Here is an 18,014-nt window from a genome sequence, read left to right as displayed (position 1 = left end):
TAAAGGGTGGATCCACACTCCCCAAAGCCCACAAGCTGGGGCCTCACCACTGGATATAGGTTAAGGTCATATCCAGGACCCCCATTGAGGGACTTTTACCCTCTACAGGGGGGGGGCAGTCGGCGTATTCTAATGCCCCACCGACAGGGCCAACCGATGTAGTTATCGAGAGATAGCTAAGAAATGTTTAATATTAAACAGCTTAAATAAATGAATTGAAAGGACGAAAAATATGTTGGCAATTTGAAATAAACAGCTTAATAAGCATTTTAAGTTGCCGATAGATGTTTGTACCCGTTATTCATCCACCCAAAACAAATATTTTACTAATTACAAAGCGTTTATGATGTATAATTGTTATCTACTGTTAATTTCAGTGTTTTGTAACCAGTAGTTTAACAGTTTATCGACAAAATATTTACGGACAGACAGGTAGACATATACACATATATCTATTGTTTTATTTATTTAGACGATTCAATTCAAATCTCTGCAACTAGAGGTGGCACTAACACGTTTGATCCAGTTCTTCTCACAGAAACACTTTCACTTTGACTTTTATGTAGTCATTGTAAGTATTTTACGTTTTGCTAGAAAAATTATTCACTTAAACTATATCAGGGGAAGACACGCTGACAATACAATTATCAGATTTATTCGAAACGAATGAATTTATTGAATATCAATCAAAACTGTTGGATAATTATGGTTTAAACCTTATGATTTTAATTTTACTTGTATATTATATTTTTCTTCATAAATCGTTGTTACCTGTATTAATGATTGCACGGATATGTATTAAGAGTTTCTGCATTAAAAGCATAAGAGTTACCATGTTGCACAGTTGAGGCCCTATGTAAATAACAATTGAGTACGTTAGTCTGAATTCTGGCAAGGGTCACATATCGGGATTACTCAGATCTGTAAATGATAGTATGAGAAATTACATAAATTACGTTTAAGAACGAGATAAACAAATGTTTTTCAAATCAGTCTCTTCGTGAAAGTCCGGGAAAAGAGACGCGGAAATGCATGTAGAGAAAATCGAAGTTGGATATTGCACATTCCTTTGTACATCTGCGCGTGAACACATTTCACAAGCAAGAAAAGTAAATAATTACTTAGCTACATAGTCTCTCGCACTCTCTTTTATTCATTTTCCCAACTAAAACATTCAAGAGACTCGGAACGGCTTCCTTGTGTCATTTATGAATGGAAAGTTTATTTCGCCTAAATAAAAAGACAAATTAGTCGACAACGTTAGACGACCACAGTCACTCCTCAAACGTAGCGATGTTGAAAGAAAAGACGACGCAGAGAATAAAAGACCAGTATGTAAACACCCCGCGCATATATATATATATATATATGATAAATTGTGGATGGGAGTGTAGCATATGCAACCTCTTACATTGACGAAAATCTAACACGTTTGGTTTCCTGATTCTTATTAAGAAATATACTAGAAAGAAAATATAAACTGAACAAAGCTAAATTCCTGTTTCATTCCTGACTTCATCGAGTAAAAAAAGACATTTTATAAAGGAAAACTGGAACCCATTTTCTTTCACACGTGCTGACATGACTAGTTTATAAATATATCATCATTTTTATAACATAATTAGCAGACCAGCCGGCGTTACCCGGTCATAAAATATGCATAAATATTATATTTTAATTAATACAGAAACTGATACACGTACATGCGAGTATTATGGCTTTTTTTTCTAAACCGTTTCCTTCTTGTTAGTAAAAAAAAAGAAAAGAATACTCGTGCTGAGATCGAAACTTAAACACAGTGATTAAAGTACGATAACCGTTAGACCAGTGTGACACGTCTTTTAAGAGTGTCTTAAAACTACTTATCCTTACCATAAGTAATCTGCAACGTGAACTATTCACGCATGATCATTCGATAAACAGTAACCAGATAAAAATCCGATCATCCACACGTATCAATATTTCTACTTTTATCCATTTAGTAGCCTTTTTCCGGATTAAAAGGGATTAAAAAGTTTTCCATACGATGAAATATCCTATGTACCAAATTTCAAATCTGCAGATAAAAAATTCATTGAGTATATAGGTTGAGAAGTGTCTTCACACATATATTTTCACTTTTATAGATATATAGATAATACACCATTTTTTCTACTTATATAGGTTATAAGTGGCTAGAATTCGTTTGATGTTGTCTGGCATTAATTTTACGTAAAATATGCACAATTCTCATTTCTGATAAACTTATTAATTTACAATCAGAAACACTTAGTTCGAACGGCGAGTTCCACCTTGAACCGGGGACATTAAGTGGCTCTGCGGTGTGCTTAGCTGAGCAAAATAATTGAACCCTTTTAATCACATTTCGGAAGAAATTCACTTCCTCAAAGAAATCTGGTCCATATTCGAAGATGCGAAGCCAGAAGAGTTTTAGAAAATGTCGATATAGCATATAATCAGCTTTCGAGTAATTCCTGTGGAGATCGTGATCTTCGAATGTATAAGAGTAACTAAATGCACGGCCGTGCGTGTTGAGGGGCCTGTAAAGAACATCTTTCATTTCCCAACAGAAACGGCGCCGAAGCAGCACAAGAGATTCCTCGAAATATTCAAGAATTAAAATAAGATCAAAATCGCGTTCGATCATATTGATGTGGTCAATAACCATCTTCTCGTCAGAAAAATACTTGCTGCTTAATCCGAGATCGAAGATCATGCGATTATGAACAAAGTTCCCACCAGTAGGAAAATTATATTTGTTCGGATGCATTAAAAAGTTTCGAATGGGTTCCGGACCGCCGACCACCTTGTAAACGCTGTAGTATCGAAAGGCAGAGAGGAACTGGTAGAACGGTTCACGAAGAATGGCTAAATACTTCATCTTTTTCGGAAAGAACGAGCGGAACACTGTTCTGTTGTAGACAGCATGGTTACACATAATATTATGCTCTCTGCCGGGAGGAGGTGGAATGAAAATAGATGTGTTTAGGAATGCGAGCCGATTGACGTAATTGCGGTCTTTTGGCAGGGCTACAACAAGATCGTTTTTGATTGCAAAACGTGCAATTAAATTGAGTAAGGTTGAACTTCCGGCTTTGTGAATTTTGAGGAACACAACGTGATGGATAGGTGTACATTGTCTTTCCTCGAATGCACTGGATGTCACATTGATTTTGTCCCAATCCAATGGTTTATAAAGCTGCGAGGAAAACTCCGAGTGCGTTGCTTGCTTTGTCGATAAATCAACTTGAACAGTTGACAGTTGTATCCTGTACAGTACTAGGACACCAAAACAGAGGAGGAAACCCAAAAGAATTCTGAAAGATAAAAAAATGAAGTCATTTTATTTGGATGAAAAATAACAACAAAAAAGTTTGACAAGGATGCACATAATTCTCATCAGGAATACATACTACGGAAGTCGTTTCACAAGTAATTCCGCCTATTCTTTAACTAAAACACAACTTGAAGGACAATCGAGACGATTAATACGAGCGAACTTTTAAAAAAGAGCAATAAAAATCTGTAGAAAATTAATTCTTGAGCACAAAAAGGTGGCTCATTTTAATGAAACCACTTTTCAGGTTAACTTTTTTAGTTAAAAAATAAGCTTTTTCATGCAATTTTCATCCCAAACAAAGCACAGTGCCACTTTAAAACAGGGGGCTAGTATCAGGGAAATAATTTGCGGGGGCATTATGAAGGGAGATGAGTAGAAAGATGTTTGTTCACATTACACTTGAACTTCTGCATATCAGTACAGTTGGGAAAACAGAACCCGGAAGGGAGTTCGAAAGACCTGTAGTTCTGGGGAAGAAACTATTGGAGTAAAAGGCTTTCTTGCACCTAGGGATCTCTACTGTAAAGGGGTGAGACTTAGTTGCTTGTCGGGTTTGTTGAGGGTAGTTACGTCGAGGAGGTACAAATGTTTGCAGTTCGTCAGAGCATTCACCATTAAAGTATTTGTAGAACAGGCAGAGGGATGCAATATCTAGTCGATGGGACAGAGGCTGTAGCCTAGATGACAGTTCAGGACCTATCAGGTTGGCGACTCTCTTTTGAACCCTGTCCAGGAGCGAGAGACAAGCAGCAGATGCACCAGCCCAGATGTGACAACCGTACTCTATACACGGGCGAATGGTGGCCTTATAGAGGTACAGGATACTTTCAGGCGTAAGTAGTTTTCTAGCACGGTAGAGGGAGCCAACCTTCTTTGCAGCAGCCTTGGCAATGCTCTCAATGTATCTATTCCGGTTCATATTCTATGCAAACGTTAGGCCGAGGATTTTAAAAGAAGTACTTTCTAGCAATGTGTTCTTGGCCATTCGCATTGGTGGTAGATAATGTTTCTTGTAGTTATTGAAAAAAACAAGCTTAGTCTTGGCAGCATTGAATGTGACCATCCATTTTTGTCCCAATTCCACTACAGATTGGATGTCATCCTCTAGTGTTTCTAGATATGTGTTCATTTGTTTTCCCCTCATATCTGTTATAGAGAGTGGTATCATCGGCAAATATACCCATCTCCGAAACAATTTTATCAGGGAGGTCATTTATGAATATCAGAAATAATAGAGGTCCAAGCATAGGCTCCTGAGGTACCCCCGCATTTATGTCATATTGTTTAGATGTACGACCGTCGAGGACAACTTGGATTTTTCTATTAATAAAGAAGGATTTAATTACATTATGTATTCTTCCAGTGATTCCATATGATCTAATTTTCCTTAGAAGACCATCGTGCCATACCCTGTCAAAAGCCTTAGATATATCAAGGGCCACCGCTCTACCTTCCCCTGTTTTATCCAATGAACGGTATATACGTTCAGAAACTACAGTTAAGATATCTTCTATTGAACGGGCTTGTCTGAATCCATATTGTTTGTCAGTCTGGAGTTCAGCAGGTGTTAGGTGGTGGACTAAGGCTTGATTAACTAAGGACTCAAATATATGGGCCGATAATTTACTGGGTCAGTTATTTTCAAAGCTGTACTCACAATTGCGCATTTCTTTTTCAGTTTTTCCGTTTTTCAATTTGTATGTTATATTTGCTATTATTTTATTTCCATCATATTTGTTTGAAACGCGTGTTCTTTGCTAACATTAATATCTCTGAAAACGATATGCATGCAAAGAAAAATTGACGGTCCGCCAAATCGAAAACTTTTCACTAAATCAGCCCACCCTCTCCTTCCTGAATAGATAGCATCTCGGTATCATAAATGCTATTCGACCGACCGGGCCAAGGGAAACGGCCACCGTGGTTTTAGCATCGAATGTCCAAGAAAAAAACCCCCAAAAAAGCTAAGTAAAAAAAAAAATAATTTTGGAACTACTCTCGTAAATTATTTCCAAAGAATTGTGATTAGTGAATTATTTATGAAATATAGATAGATCCGCCCCCAAAACGTCTCCATATAATTGTTAATACAATTTATAATTTGATATGGCAAATTGTCACTAACTCTAACATATCCCTGTCATTGCATGTTGACTGTTATTGCTTCGATTCAGGAATTATCTGAAGATTTTTATGATAGGCATTATCTTGAAGATATTCCACAGAATGGTTGTGGTCCGTTAAGTGTGAAAGCTATTCCGGATCAGACCTACCACTTATTGGATCAGCAGAACACAACATAAAGAGTTAGTTGAAATATAGTTGCCTCACCGTGTTTAGATAAGTATTTATCAATGCTAAGTCCTTCGAATATGTTTTTCAATGCGGGTTGAGTTTAACGATAGTAAAGTTGTAAATGTCACCGACTGACAACCTGGATAAGTCATGTTCGAATCCAATTTTATCCACAGAAACACTTTCACAATGCATAACATTGAGCAACAAAATTTTTACTTTTTGAATATTAGCTTGGTTTTTATAGCTGATTCGAAGTATTATTACCTTGCTGGATCACGAAATGGCATCCGTTTTTTTCCATCAGATCAGGTTTTTGTGCTAAGTTGACTTAAAAAAAAGATCTTGTAATAAAACCGATTACATTTTTTGTGGCCTTATCAGCTAATACACATATCCCAAATATGTTTTTTAGAGAAAATGCTCGCCAATAACATATATTGATTAGCTGATACAACCATCGATTACCGTAAAGTGAATGGTGGCATTGATAAAGGTAAGTATATATAAATTTTATGTTATTTCATCATTGGTCAAACTTCATATTCCTGTAATGCTCAGCGGCAGGGGAGGGGGTCTCTTCATATTCCATCAGTTGTCAGCCATCAGGAATGTGTCAATCTCTGTCATGTCATGTTGAAATCCACCCCCTTGCTCCTCACTCATTTAACTCAGATTCTCAGGAACCGATCCATATGTGAAAATAAAAAGTACATTTTGGCACTTATCTCCATGATCAAGCTTTGGAAAGCCTGGCACAAGTAAGCGAAGCAGTCATCATCCTTGTCCAGAGTCTTGGTGAACTGAGTTTAATCTGCAGCGTTGGGAAGAGTATCCTGTCTCTTCTACCAGGGGCTGTTTATAACGTTGTGATGATTTGAGACATCAGAGGATTGTGCATAGGTCATCTGCAGCGTTGACGGTGATTTGTGATCACTAGACATTAACAATCGATGACAATTCAAATAAATGACTAAAAATAATTTTCACGCACATGTTGTCTTTTAAAACAAAAGTATATTATTTTCTGGCCAGAAAGTTAGGCATGAAGTAAGGTATGGTTTTGAAAGACCAGCGCACCCTGACCAACAAAAAATGCCTAAAAAAGCACTGTCGACATTCGTCTGTATGTGTGCCTCAGGCGATAAGTAATAAAATAACTCCTTGAAGATAATAAATCCAGGAAGTATAAGCCGCTTAGGAGTGAACTGAATCATAGCTACAGTTGACATTGCCGTCGGAATTCTTCCGTAGAAACGCGACAGGCAATTAGTCATAAATTTACCTTCTCGGAGAGAATGAAAAACCCGAGAGAGTGCCTCCTAAGACTGAACAGAAGGAGACTCAAACTTGACACTAACGAAACCACTGTAAGACTGAATCATATCATAATTATTTGACTATATATATATATATATACATATATATACATATATATACATATATATACATATATATATATGCACACACACACATATATATATATATATATATATATATATATATATATATATATACATATATATACATATATATGATTGTTGAGCTGGATTAAATCCGACGATATGAAATAAAATGGAGGTGGAAGGACCTGGATACTCAACGTTTCGTCCGATTTATGAGGGCTTCTTCAAGAGGGATGGTCATTGACGAGAGAGTCGGAGGATTGAGGCTATATATAATGATGGGGGAGAGCAACGTGTTTTCCTTATGTAAATTAGATATCATATATACATATATATATATACATCTTATGAGAGAAAAATACATTACAGTACACTAATAAAAATATATATAAATTAGAGTAAACTAATAAAAATATATATAAATTAGAGTAAACTAAATAAAAATATATGTGTATATGATATCTAATTTACATAAGGAAAACACGTTGCTCTCCCCCATCATTATATATAGCCCCAATCCTCCGACTCTCTCGTCAATGACCATCCCTCTTGAAGAAGCCCGCATAAATCGGGCGAAACGTTGAGTATCCAGGTCCTTCTACCTCCATTTTATTTCATATATATATATATATATATATATATATATATATATATATATATATATATATATATATACTAGATGTACCCTGCCACGCGTTGCTGTGGCTCAAATTGGCGCAATGGAAAAAGTTCCAAAATAAAAAAAATGCATATTTCTTATAGGTTTAATTTTCCATTTCGTATGGGTACACAGTTTTGTTGTTCCATTTTCTTAGCTGATCTAGAGGTTTTCTGGTTTGGTGACTCTTGAATACATAACATAAATTGTCCATGTGAAAAAACAGTCAGTGTGTAAGTGAAGATCCACAATTATAAAGATTGTTCCCTGTGCTTTGTTGATGGTTATTGCAAACGACAATAAAATTGGAAAGTGCAATTTTCTAAAGTGTAATGATGTATCCGGTGGAGTCATAGGAATGCATGGAATGAAAATATATTCATCTGTAAAAAGTCCTGTTCTGAGTGTTGTTTCTATGATATTGTTTGTTAATTTTTTTTTACAGCAAGCCATGTGCCTTTGCAAAGCTTCGATTGGTTTATATTTCACAACATGATAATTAATGCGCCAAATTTCAGTTGCAATACATGCGGTGGCAGCCCTAGCAAATATATCTGTTGGATAATTAACCACTTGATCTGCTTTCACAACAGTGTCGATGGATTCGTATTTGACTACCTCACTTTTAATTTTACATTGAATAATAATTGACGTCTTTGTATCGACCTGCAAGAATAGCTCGTTCACTCAGTCAAGTTGAATTCTTATAATTTTAATATATGCAAAAACCTTTTAAACTAACTCTTCTTTTGTTAAGTTAAAAGTCAAAGAATTTTGTCCTTATCTCTGATCAGCTGGCACTTTTCCGTACCCAATTTCCCACAAGTGCAATAATTTCTGTGCGGATCGAACAGTCTGCAACTGGACATGCATATTTTGAGTTAAGTTTAATGTCTTCACATGGCACAAAAAAGTAGAGTATTTGAGTGAAGCATTTATTTTATCTGCTGGTGTTGATTGAAGAATAACAGGTAACATTTGTCTGAAATCTCCTGCAAGCAATATTACTGCATTCCCAAATGGTCTGACATTGCCACGCACATCTTGCAAGAATCGCCAAAGAGCCTCAATTGATTTTTTGCGTACCATTGTGCATTCATCCTAAACAATAAGTTTGCATTTCTGCAATATTTTCCCCCATATTAGATGTTTTGGAGATGTCGAACATGCGATTTTTTGAAAAAATAAATGTTTCAAAGTAGAATAAATAATTCTTCTACTTGGCAGCAAGGTCGCAGGTATTCCTCATGCAGCAAGGGCTATTTTGTTACCGAATGGCTGCCAAAATCAATTTAATTAGATAGGTTTTACCAGTTACTTCTGGTGCTGTTCAAGGTAGCAGTAATTTTCAAATAACTTCTATTCTCACAGTCAGTAAATTAAGTGACTAAAATAGGATTTATCCATGTTTTGACAATGCCATATTCACTGTAATTAATTTAGGAGACTAAAATATGATGAGGGATTAGAGATGGACAGATAGGGAGGAAGATATATAGATAGAAAAGAGAAAGTGAGAGGAAAACAGAGAAAGAGAAGGAGATAGAGAGATTGATAGATAGACAGAGAGAGAGGGGGAGAGTTAGAAACAGAGAGGGGCGAGACAGAAGAAAGGAGAGAGAGAGATAGAGGGAGTTAGAGAGAGAAAAGGGCTCAAAGAGAGATGGAGAGGGTGATATAGAGAGAACGATTGAGAGAGGGAAAGGGAGAGATGGGTAGATATTAAGAGAGGAAGAGAGAGGGGAGAAAGAAACAGAAGGTGAACTACGCTTCACCGTTTTTTCTTCGTTCAGTAGAGAAGAAATCTTTCGAGACTGAGGCAATTTAAATTTTTGTTACTATCCAGGGTACCCTTTTTTTTCGGGAGCTAGATTTTCCACACATTAGAAACCGACCGTGTTATCTGTACTTTCACCTAACAAATTAATAAAACTAAAAGATATTGTAAAATTTGAATTTAACGTGAAAATACTATTTTAAAAAATAGCATGATGACATAATGCATACGTGCCACTTTAGGTACTCCTTGGGCGTTGAGTTCCATGGCGACTAGCATAATTATTTAATGGTCGCTCCCTTAGCCCCCCCCAGTCAAGGCTAATGCATGCGCACGTAACATTTTTTTTATTTATTGACGTTGGCTTAGTGACTAAACAATTTATTGATAATTTCGTAACCCTTAAACGCATGTCGGAAGATTTAAATTGGTTCATTATTGTTGTAATGAAAAAAAAGTTTCATTCAACGCAAAACCAAAAACACATATTAATGATGAATGATTTACTATTCTATTCATTGAAATTTACTCATTTTTAAATAAAAAAGTAAAAAATAGTTGCTTATGTGCGCACGTGAAAATGTTTGTAAAAGTCAGAAATTATTTTAATCATTTAAATGAAAAAATATTTGCAAAATTTAACTGATATTTGTTGTCAGCATACCCACCCGAAAATACTATTAGAGGAAAAAGACGGGTGCAGTGCCCGTTGCAGAGAAGTAGATTTAATTATCAATAAAAGTCTTCATTTAAAAAAGGTGGACCATAATGTAAATATTTACCAAAAAAATTATCCACTCATGTAAATTAAAAATGTCTGTAAAAGTGAGAGATTTCAATACATGGTTTAGTTATTTTTTTTTATATTAATGAACAGAGTTAAGCCAACGTAAGTAAATACATGAATTACCAATGTTTGCAAAAGTGAGAAATTATTAATAAATGTCTAGTAACTTTTTTCTTTTAATATTCATAAAGAGTAAAACTTTCTTCCAATATTCATGAAAAGAGTTAAGCCAACGTAAATAAATAAATGTTTGTAAAAGTGACAAATTCAGGTTTAGTTACTTTTTTATTCATGAAAAGAGTTAAGCCAACGTAAATAAATAATGAGTACCTCACTTTATTTTAAATATTTATTTTCCAAAGGACTGTTTGAATAAATCAACAATGAATAAAATTGTAAGTGTTGTGTAATTCTTTTCGCAGCGTTCAGCCGGCAATGCTAGGAAAAGTAAAGTAACGTTTTAAATGTAGAAACATCAACAGAAAAAAACAAACAAAACAAAGCAAAAAAAAAAAACTACCGTTTATTTGTATTTCTTATTAAATGTTTGTAGAAAATGTAATTTTTTTTTGTCAAATAAATAAATTTCAAGCAATTTTTGCAATAATAATTTTACGACTCGCCCCAGCATATTATAAACACCCTAACCTCCACGTGTTAAAACGGCTTTCGGAATGAACACCCCAACCTCCCCATGTTAGGAACGGCTTTCCAGGTTTGTGGAAGGGCGTGTTTAATTCGAAAGCCGTTTTTAACATGGGGAGATTAGGGTGTTTATAATACGTTGAGGCATGTCGTAAAATGAAACAGTTAGAAAAAGTTAAAACAAACTTTTTAATGTAAACAATGCCGTTAAAGAAACTAAACAATAAAAACGTAATGAAAAGCCTTATGATAAACAAAGGAAAAAATTGGTAATAGGGGATTTTTTGGTGCTATTTTTTAAATCATATTTCCACGTTTAATTAAAGTTTTATGATGTTTTTTTATTCAATTGTAAGGTTAAAGTACAGAATAGGTACAAAACACCCTCCCTTTCCCCATGTTAAGAATGTTTTTTTTTTTTAAATAATAACGTTATTATTTCAGCACGGGTCACTCTCTGCATGAGTACCCCCTTTTTTTTTTTACTTATACATATATATATATACATATATATATGTATATATATATATATAAAGAGAGAGAGAGAGAGAGAGAGAGAGAAAGAGAGATAATTTCGTTTAGTAGCGTCTTTATTTTAAAGATCTTTTTTCTTGAGAAATCACCCATATTTTATACGGACATAAACCAAAAAATTTATTTATTTTTAAAAACAGTAATATTCGCACATGCATATTTCGAGGCCCTACTTCTACTCAGCGTAGCTTGACTCTCTCTCTCTCTCTAGAGAACTGAACCGCAGACGATATGTATTACAGTCCAGTGTATTATCCGATACCCTACGAAGTTCTGAATAACTTTACATTTTTATCATTTATAAACTTACTTGTTGATTTTCTTTAATACACAAATAATAGATTTATTTATTTTTTATTATTTTTAAAACAGTAATCTACGAAAATTCATGCAATAGATAATAAATATATTTATATTTTGTTATTTATTTTATAATTTTGAAACTGTTTTAGAAATAATAAAAATAAATAAAAATATTATCTATTTACGTCCAATAAAAATATGGGCGATTTTCTTAAGTAAAACGATTTTTGAGGTAAAGACGCCACTTACCCGTATTTTTCGTTAAAAAAAATCAACAAGAAATCTTTCTCCTTCTCTCCATCTGTCTCGATATATATATATATATATATATATATATATATATATATATATATATATATATATATATATATATAGTAATTTATAAAATATATATGGCGATTAAGCTACACTGAATATTCGGCGTTTCATCCACTCTAGGACTCCTCAGGCTTATGCGAATAAGCCTGAGGAGTCCTAGAGTGGATGAAACGCCGAATATTCAGTGTAGCTTTATCGCCATATATATTTTATAAATTACTAACTAGATCTATCTAAGTATTGAGCACTTTTAAAGTAAATACTTAAAGTTTACGCATAAATCTATACTTTCGTATATTAATTTTATGTGAGTATATATATATATATATATATATATATATATATATATATATATATATATATATATATACCACTGTCTATTAATATTGATGCATATTATTCAGCTGTAATATTTTATTGCTTGAGTCTTTAGCATCTACTTGTTCTAGTTGTACACAATTTTACACATTTTCAAATTTCCTTTTTTTCAAAGCTTTTATAAAAAAGTATATATATACATATATACACACACACACATATATATATATATGTGTGTGTAATCAGGAAAGTTTAACATAAGTCCATTATTCAACAACTTTACAATAAAGGCCTAAACAATTCAAGCGAATATAAGTTGCATTCAAGCAAAGGAAGCTATAGAATTCATATATTAAGTATCATACTAAAATAAAGTTCTTCAACTACCTAAAGTTAAAAATAAATAAAAATTCCCCTTACAATAAATACAATATTGTAATTATGCATCAGCTTAGGGAGCAAAACTAATTTTTTGGTAAAAATTAATTTGATTTAGAAGAAATGATTAGAAAACTGATTAAAGAACAAAAAAACAAAAAACAAAACACGCATGTGAAAATGTTTGTAAAAGTCATAAATTATTTTGACTTTTACAAACATTTTCACATGCGCACATAAGCAACTATTTTTTATTAACCTTTTTTTCCCTTTTTTCATTTAAAAATTAGTAAATTTCAATGAATAGAATAATAAATCATTTATCATTAATATGTGTTTTTGTTTTGTGTTGAATTAAACTTTTTTTTTCATTACAACAATAATGCATTATCAAAATACAAGGATGTGGTCAATTATTGAATTACACGATTTAAAATGTTGAGAGTTCAAGTCAATAGTAAATAAAAACGTATAATATATTTGTTTGTGGTGTTTAGAACGGATGGATTTCAGAAAATATAATAAATGGAAATATCTTATATCCAGGAAAGATGTAAGTTAAGTGTGTTCTTTTGTTGGATGGTCAGTGCTAAATTCTAAATTAACTTATCTCTGGACAGATCATATACCTCTTTCTTCCAATTCTATTTTATCCTATCCTTTAATTAGTATTATCCAGTGAACTGACCTTTTACCTAAACTCTGCTGCTACTTCTACGAACCCCAGCACTTTCATACATGCTCTCAACATGACCATACTATCGGAGTTTCCTGTTCTATACACATGAACCTATGAGGTCTTGATTTAATCCTACTCTGACGTTATCAGCATTAAATATGCATTTCTATAAGCCTCACTTAACACATTCATTCTATCATTCTCATATAATTTCTCTTCATGCAACACATGTCACCAACCCTCACTGGCCAGGTTTTCTTTCCAAAATTTATCATCCGGCTATAAATCCCTGAAAGTCAGTAGGCCAGTCCGTTGGTGTGCCACGTTTTAGTTTTTAAATATATATTATTACTAGTTTTACATCTGAAATGAGAAATGAGTGTTACCGCCGCTCAGTGTCTGATAGACGCAGATCACAATCGAAGGATCAAGATTATTCGTTATATTTTCAAGATGGGTAGACGGCCATAGCTTGTAAGACAAAATAAGACAGATGTATCCCCTCATAGATGACCATTTAAGTATTGAGTAGCTTAATTTTGTTAGGTTGCAGGAACGAGTGCGTCAATGTGATTGTAGTCCTATAATATTTCAGATGGGTCCACATATTTCCACAGTCCGTCCGTTAGTGTGTAATGCTTAAGTTTGAAAAATAGTTTATTGGGTCTCTCTCACTTAGGTTGACAATAATATATTATTAAATTCCTCATGCTGAAGTAAAACGTAACATTTAATTCAGTTTATCAAACTAAGTTGCAAATTATATTATATGTAATTCCTCGCGCTTAAGTTGAAAATATCTTACTTGATCCATCACACTTAAGTAAAAAAAAAAATATTCCATTTCGTCAGTCCAGTTTAGGCTAAAAATAATATTTATTTCACTAGTGACGCTTAAATTGTTTTTTTTTTTTACATGGAGGTCACCATTTATCATGGCTCGGAGGCCACTCAGGGATTAGGGTTATTGCGTGTACAGTAATCAATGATAGTATTGTAGTAATCATTAGAATCGGAGATTTGATAGAGTGTCTTACTTAAGAGGGCGGTTTGTCAGGAGTTTGTTTATGTTGGACTTGAAGACATCCAATTTGTAGTCAGGTGGGAAACAGGCAAACGGAAGAGAGTTCCACAGTCGTGCACTTCTGAGAAAGAAGCTCTGCTCATGGAATCTACATTTGGATTTAGACACAGATAAAGAGTGGGGAAAATTATTGACATTAGTTTCAGTCAGACGGGTGTTTCTCGTGAAAGATTGGCGAAGGGGGGGGCGAGAGATTGGAGATCAGACGAGCACTTGCCATGGAAATATCGATAAAATAAAGACAGGCTCGCAACGTCTCTTCTGTGGGAGATAGTTTGCAGGGAAGAGAAAAGGGCACCCCCACTAAACCACGAAATCTATTTTGCACTCTGTCAAGGCAGGATAGTCTGTTTTTAGCAGATCCTGCCCAGATGTGGAGGCAATACTCCATCCTTGGACGTACTTGGCTTTTATATAGATAGAGAATTGTATCAGTAGTGAGATATCTTCTGGAGCGGTAGAAGGATCCTACCGTTTTCCCAGCGCCCTGTGCAACAGACCTAATGTACGTGTTCCATTTCAGATCAGGAGTAAAGGTCAAACCCAAAAGCTTGTCAAAACATGGAGCCTTCCCAAGACGAGAGCCATCCATTTCAATTGATGCCAGATGGGGATAAGAGCGTTGATGATGCAAAGATAGAAGCTTGGTTTTGGCTGCATTAAAAGTAACCAGCCACCTCTTTCCCCATTGTACAGTTTTGTAAGTATGGGGGCAAGTTCTGGTTGGAGGATATCATTTTGTTTGGTTTGTTATGCTTAAGTTGAAAATAATATTTTCTTTAGTCCGCCATACTTATATCAAAAATATTTTATTTCGTTTGTCACGCATAAGATCTAAATTATATTTTATTTGGTCTGTCAAGATTAGCTTGATAATCGTATTTTATTTAGTCTTTTAAGTTCTTAGTTAAAAATAATATTTTATTTAGTCTTTCACACTTAAGTTGTAACATAGTATTTTATTAAGTCTTTCACGCTTAAGTTGGACATAATATTTTAATCTCGTCTTTCAATCTAAAATAAACTAACATTTTAGTTGGGCTGTCAAGCTTACGTTTAAAATTGTATTTGTTTAAATTAAATTCTTTTTATCCGTCAGTTTTAAGTTTAAATAAGAGTTCTTGTAGTCTGTTACGCTTAATCTGAAATATAACTTTTGTTGAGCGGCCATGCTTAAGTTTGAAATCATTAAACTTTTTTAATGACTAGATTGCAAATATTTTCAAGAATATAGGTTCTTCTTCGTCATATTTTTATTTCATCGTTTAGAAAAAGAATTAAATTTAAAAATCCTTAAACAAACTTCAAAGTTAGTTGTACTTTCTTTTGTTTATTTAGCATCGAAATAAACAATCGATAAAATTAGTTTACGAACACTTTCTCAGAGAGCGACAAAGCAAACGATCAATTGTTCTTGTTTTGCTCATTGCAATAAAAAAAAACGAGGGACGTCTATGTTTACGGCGTCATGTGTTTCGCTCGCGCTTTTTAAGTTTTTGTTCTCAAAGAGCCAAGATAAACAACATTTTTTTAAAATCGCTCATAAATAACTGTAAAGCAGATAGTGATAATTTAATTAGACACATTGCAACTACATGGATGTTAAAAAAGCAAATTTATCACCATTTTTTTTCAACCTAAACAAGGCATGTTACCACTAAAAAGTAAAGAGTAACTATTTGGGATCATGTCTCATTGAGGGAGTTGAGGAGCGAGATGTCTGTTTGCATTACATTTGAAGTTCTTCATTTAAGTACAATCAAGGAAGGTAGACACTAGTTCGAAATTCTGTGAGTCTGAGGAAGGAATCTATTAGAATAGATGGGTTTTCGTCATCTAAAATGAAGGTATGGGATTTTGCTGCTTGTCGGATTAGTTGAGACAAGTACACCGAAGAGACGCAAATAATATAAATTCATCAGAACGCATTTCATTACTTGTAAAACAGACACAGGGATGCAACATTGCGACGATGGGACAGAGGTTGAAGCTTGGTCAGTAATAGAGGGCCTATTAAATTTGAAACACTTTATCGAATCTAGTCTAAAAGAGAGAGAGAAAGAGGGGGAACGAGAAAGAGAGAGAGAGAGAGAGAGAAAGAGGGGGAACGAGAAAGAGAGAGAGAGAAAGAGGGAGAACGAGAAAGAGAGAGAGAAAGAGGGGGAACGAGAAAGAGAGAGAGAGAAAGAGGGGGAACGAGAGAGAGTGTGTGTGTGTGTGTGTGTGTGTGTGTGTGTGTGAGAGAGAGAGAGAGAGAGAGAGAGAGAGTACATGCACCTACTCAGATGTCGGAACAATACTCCATACCTTGGCATATTCTTGCTTTGTAATATGTAGGATGCTCTTTGATGTGATTGCTTTTTTGCACGGTCGAAAGATCCCATCTTCTTTGCAGCAGGCTCGACAATAACCATTAATGAATTTGTCCTAATTTATGGTGCGCGTGAATATTAGACAGAAGCGTTTTTGTAAACAATTATTGATTATTTTACACCAGGAGCTGAAATAGCAGATTCAAACAAAATAAATCTGCACGACCAGCAAAACAAACACTACTTCGAACATAAAGGAACATAAAAATGTCATTCCACACGTAAGCACCTTATTAACGCAAGGTGCATTTAAAATGTCTTTAAAATGTTCGTTAAATACCCGTTTTTGTAATGTTCGCGAATCCTTTAGTGTACATTAATTGGCATCAATTTGAAGATTTGCGTACATTCTTTTACAATTACATTTGTCTTCTGTGTTCAACGCTAATCCATTTACTTTGTGTTCATGAATAAAATGCTTTGTCGTCATTTTAACTTTGAGTACATTTTGAAGACACCTTTTATTATAAGATAATTTCACTTTCACATACATCTTCAAACAATATAGGAGAATAACTGATCACATCATATGATATATATTTCAGTAAATCACACACAACAAAACAATTATTCCAGGACAAAATTATATTTTGTCACTTAAAAAATCTTTACAATTATTTGTATTCATCTGTTTCTCACAAATACGTCCCACACAAAGAAAGTAGCAAACATTTTTGCTCATGACTAGTTATCTACTCCCACATTATTCAAAACACCGAGTTAATTTCTTAACAGGGTATGCATGAGTTAGACACTGATATTGTTTCAATTGGCTCCATGTAAAGCTATAAGAGTAACTACGTTATCCGGGAGTTAATAAACATCAACAAATACTTCACAACCCCATACTTTTACTGTTATCAACATCGGTGAAATCGCTCATGTTTTAATTAAATCGACCCATTGCCTGCTCTAGTTCGGGACCCTTCCAGCAGTGTACCAGAGAAAAGTTTCATCTGCCTCCAATTTTAAACAAGTTATTTATTTTTCATGGAAAAGGCACCAGTTAAAAAAAACAAAAAAAACAAAAAAAAACACCGTGGAATACTTAAAGAAGATAAACATTTATTTTCAGATTTTTAAGCAAAAACTCAGTTTCATATATATGCCACATAAATAT

At 34.1% G+C, this 18,014-nt stretch overlaps 1 protein-coding gene across 1 annotated transcript in view; it reads right to left on the bottom strand.

Moving 5' to 3' along the window:
- Window positions 1–1,657: 1,657 nt before the first annotated feature.
- Window positions 1,658–18,014, bottom strand: part of LOC145278350 (galactosylceramide sulfotransferase-like) — a 32,381-nt gene continuing 16,024 nt past the window's right edge. The window contains exon 2 of the mRNA XM_080130642.1: window positions 1,658–3,317. Coding sequence (XP_079986768.1) covers window positions 2,165–3,317 — 1,153 coding nt within the window. The 3' untranslated portion in view covers window positions 1,658–2,164. The remainder of the gene's footprint in view (window positions 3,318–18,014) is intronic.

Source organism: Euprymna scolopes, chromosome 6, assembly GCF_053919585.1.
Source record: "Euprymna scolopes isolate OS-2025 chromosome 6, ASM5391958v1, whole genome shotgun sequence".
NCBI classification, from domain to species: Eukaryota; Metazoa; Mollusca; class Cephalopoda; order Sepiida; family Sepiolidae; genus Euprymna; species Euprymna scolopes.
This window is presented reverse-complemented; position numbering and strand designations above follow the sequence as displayed.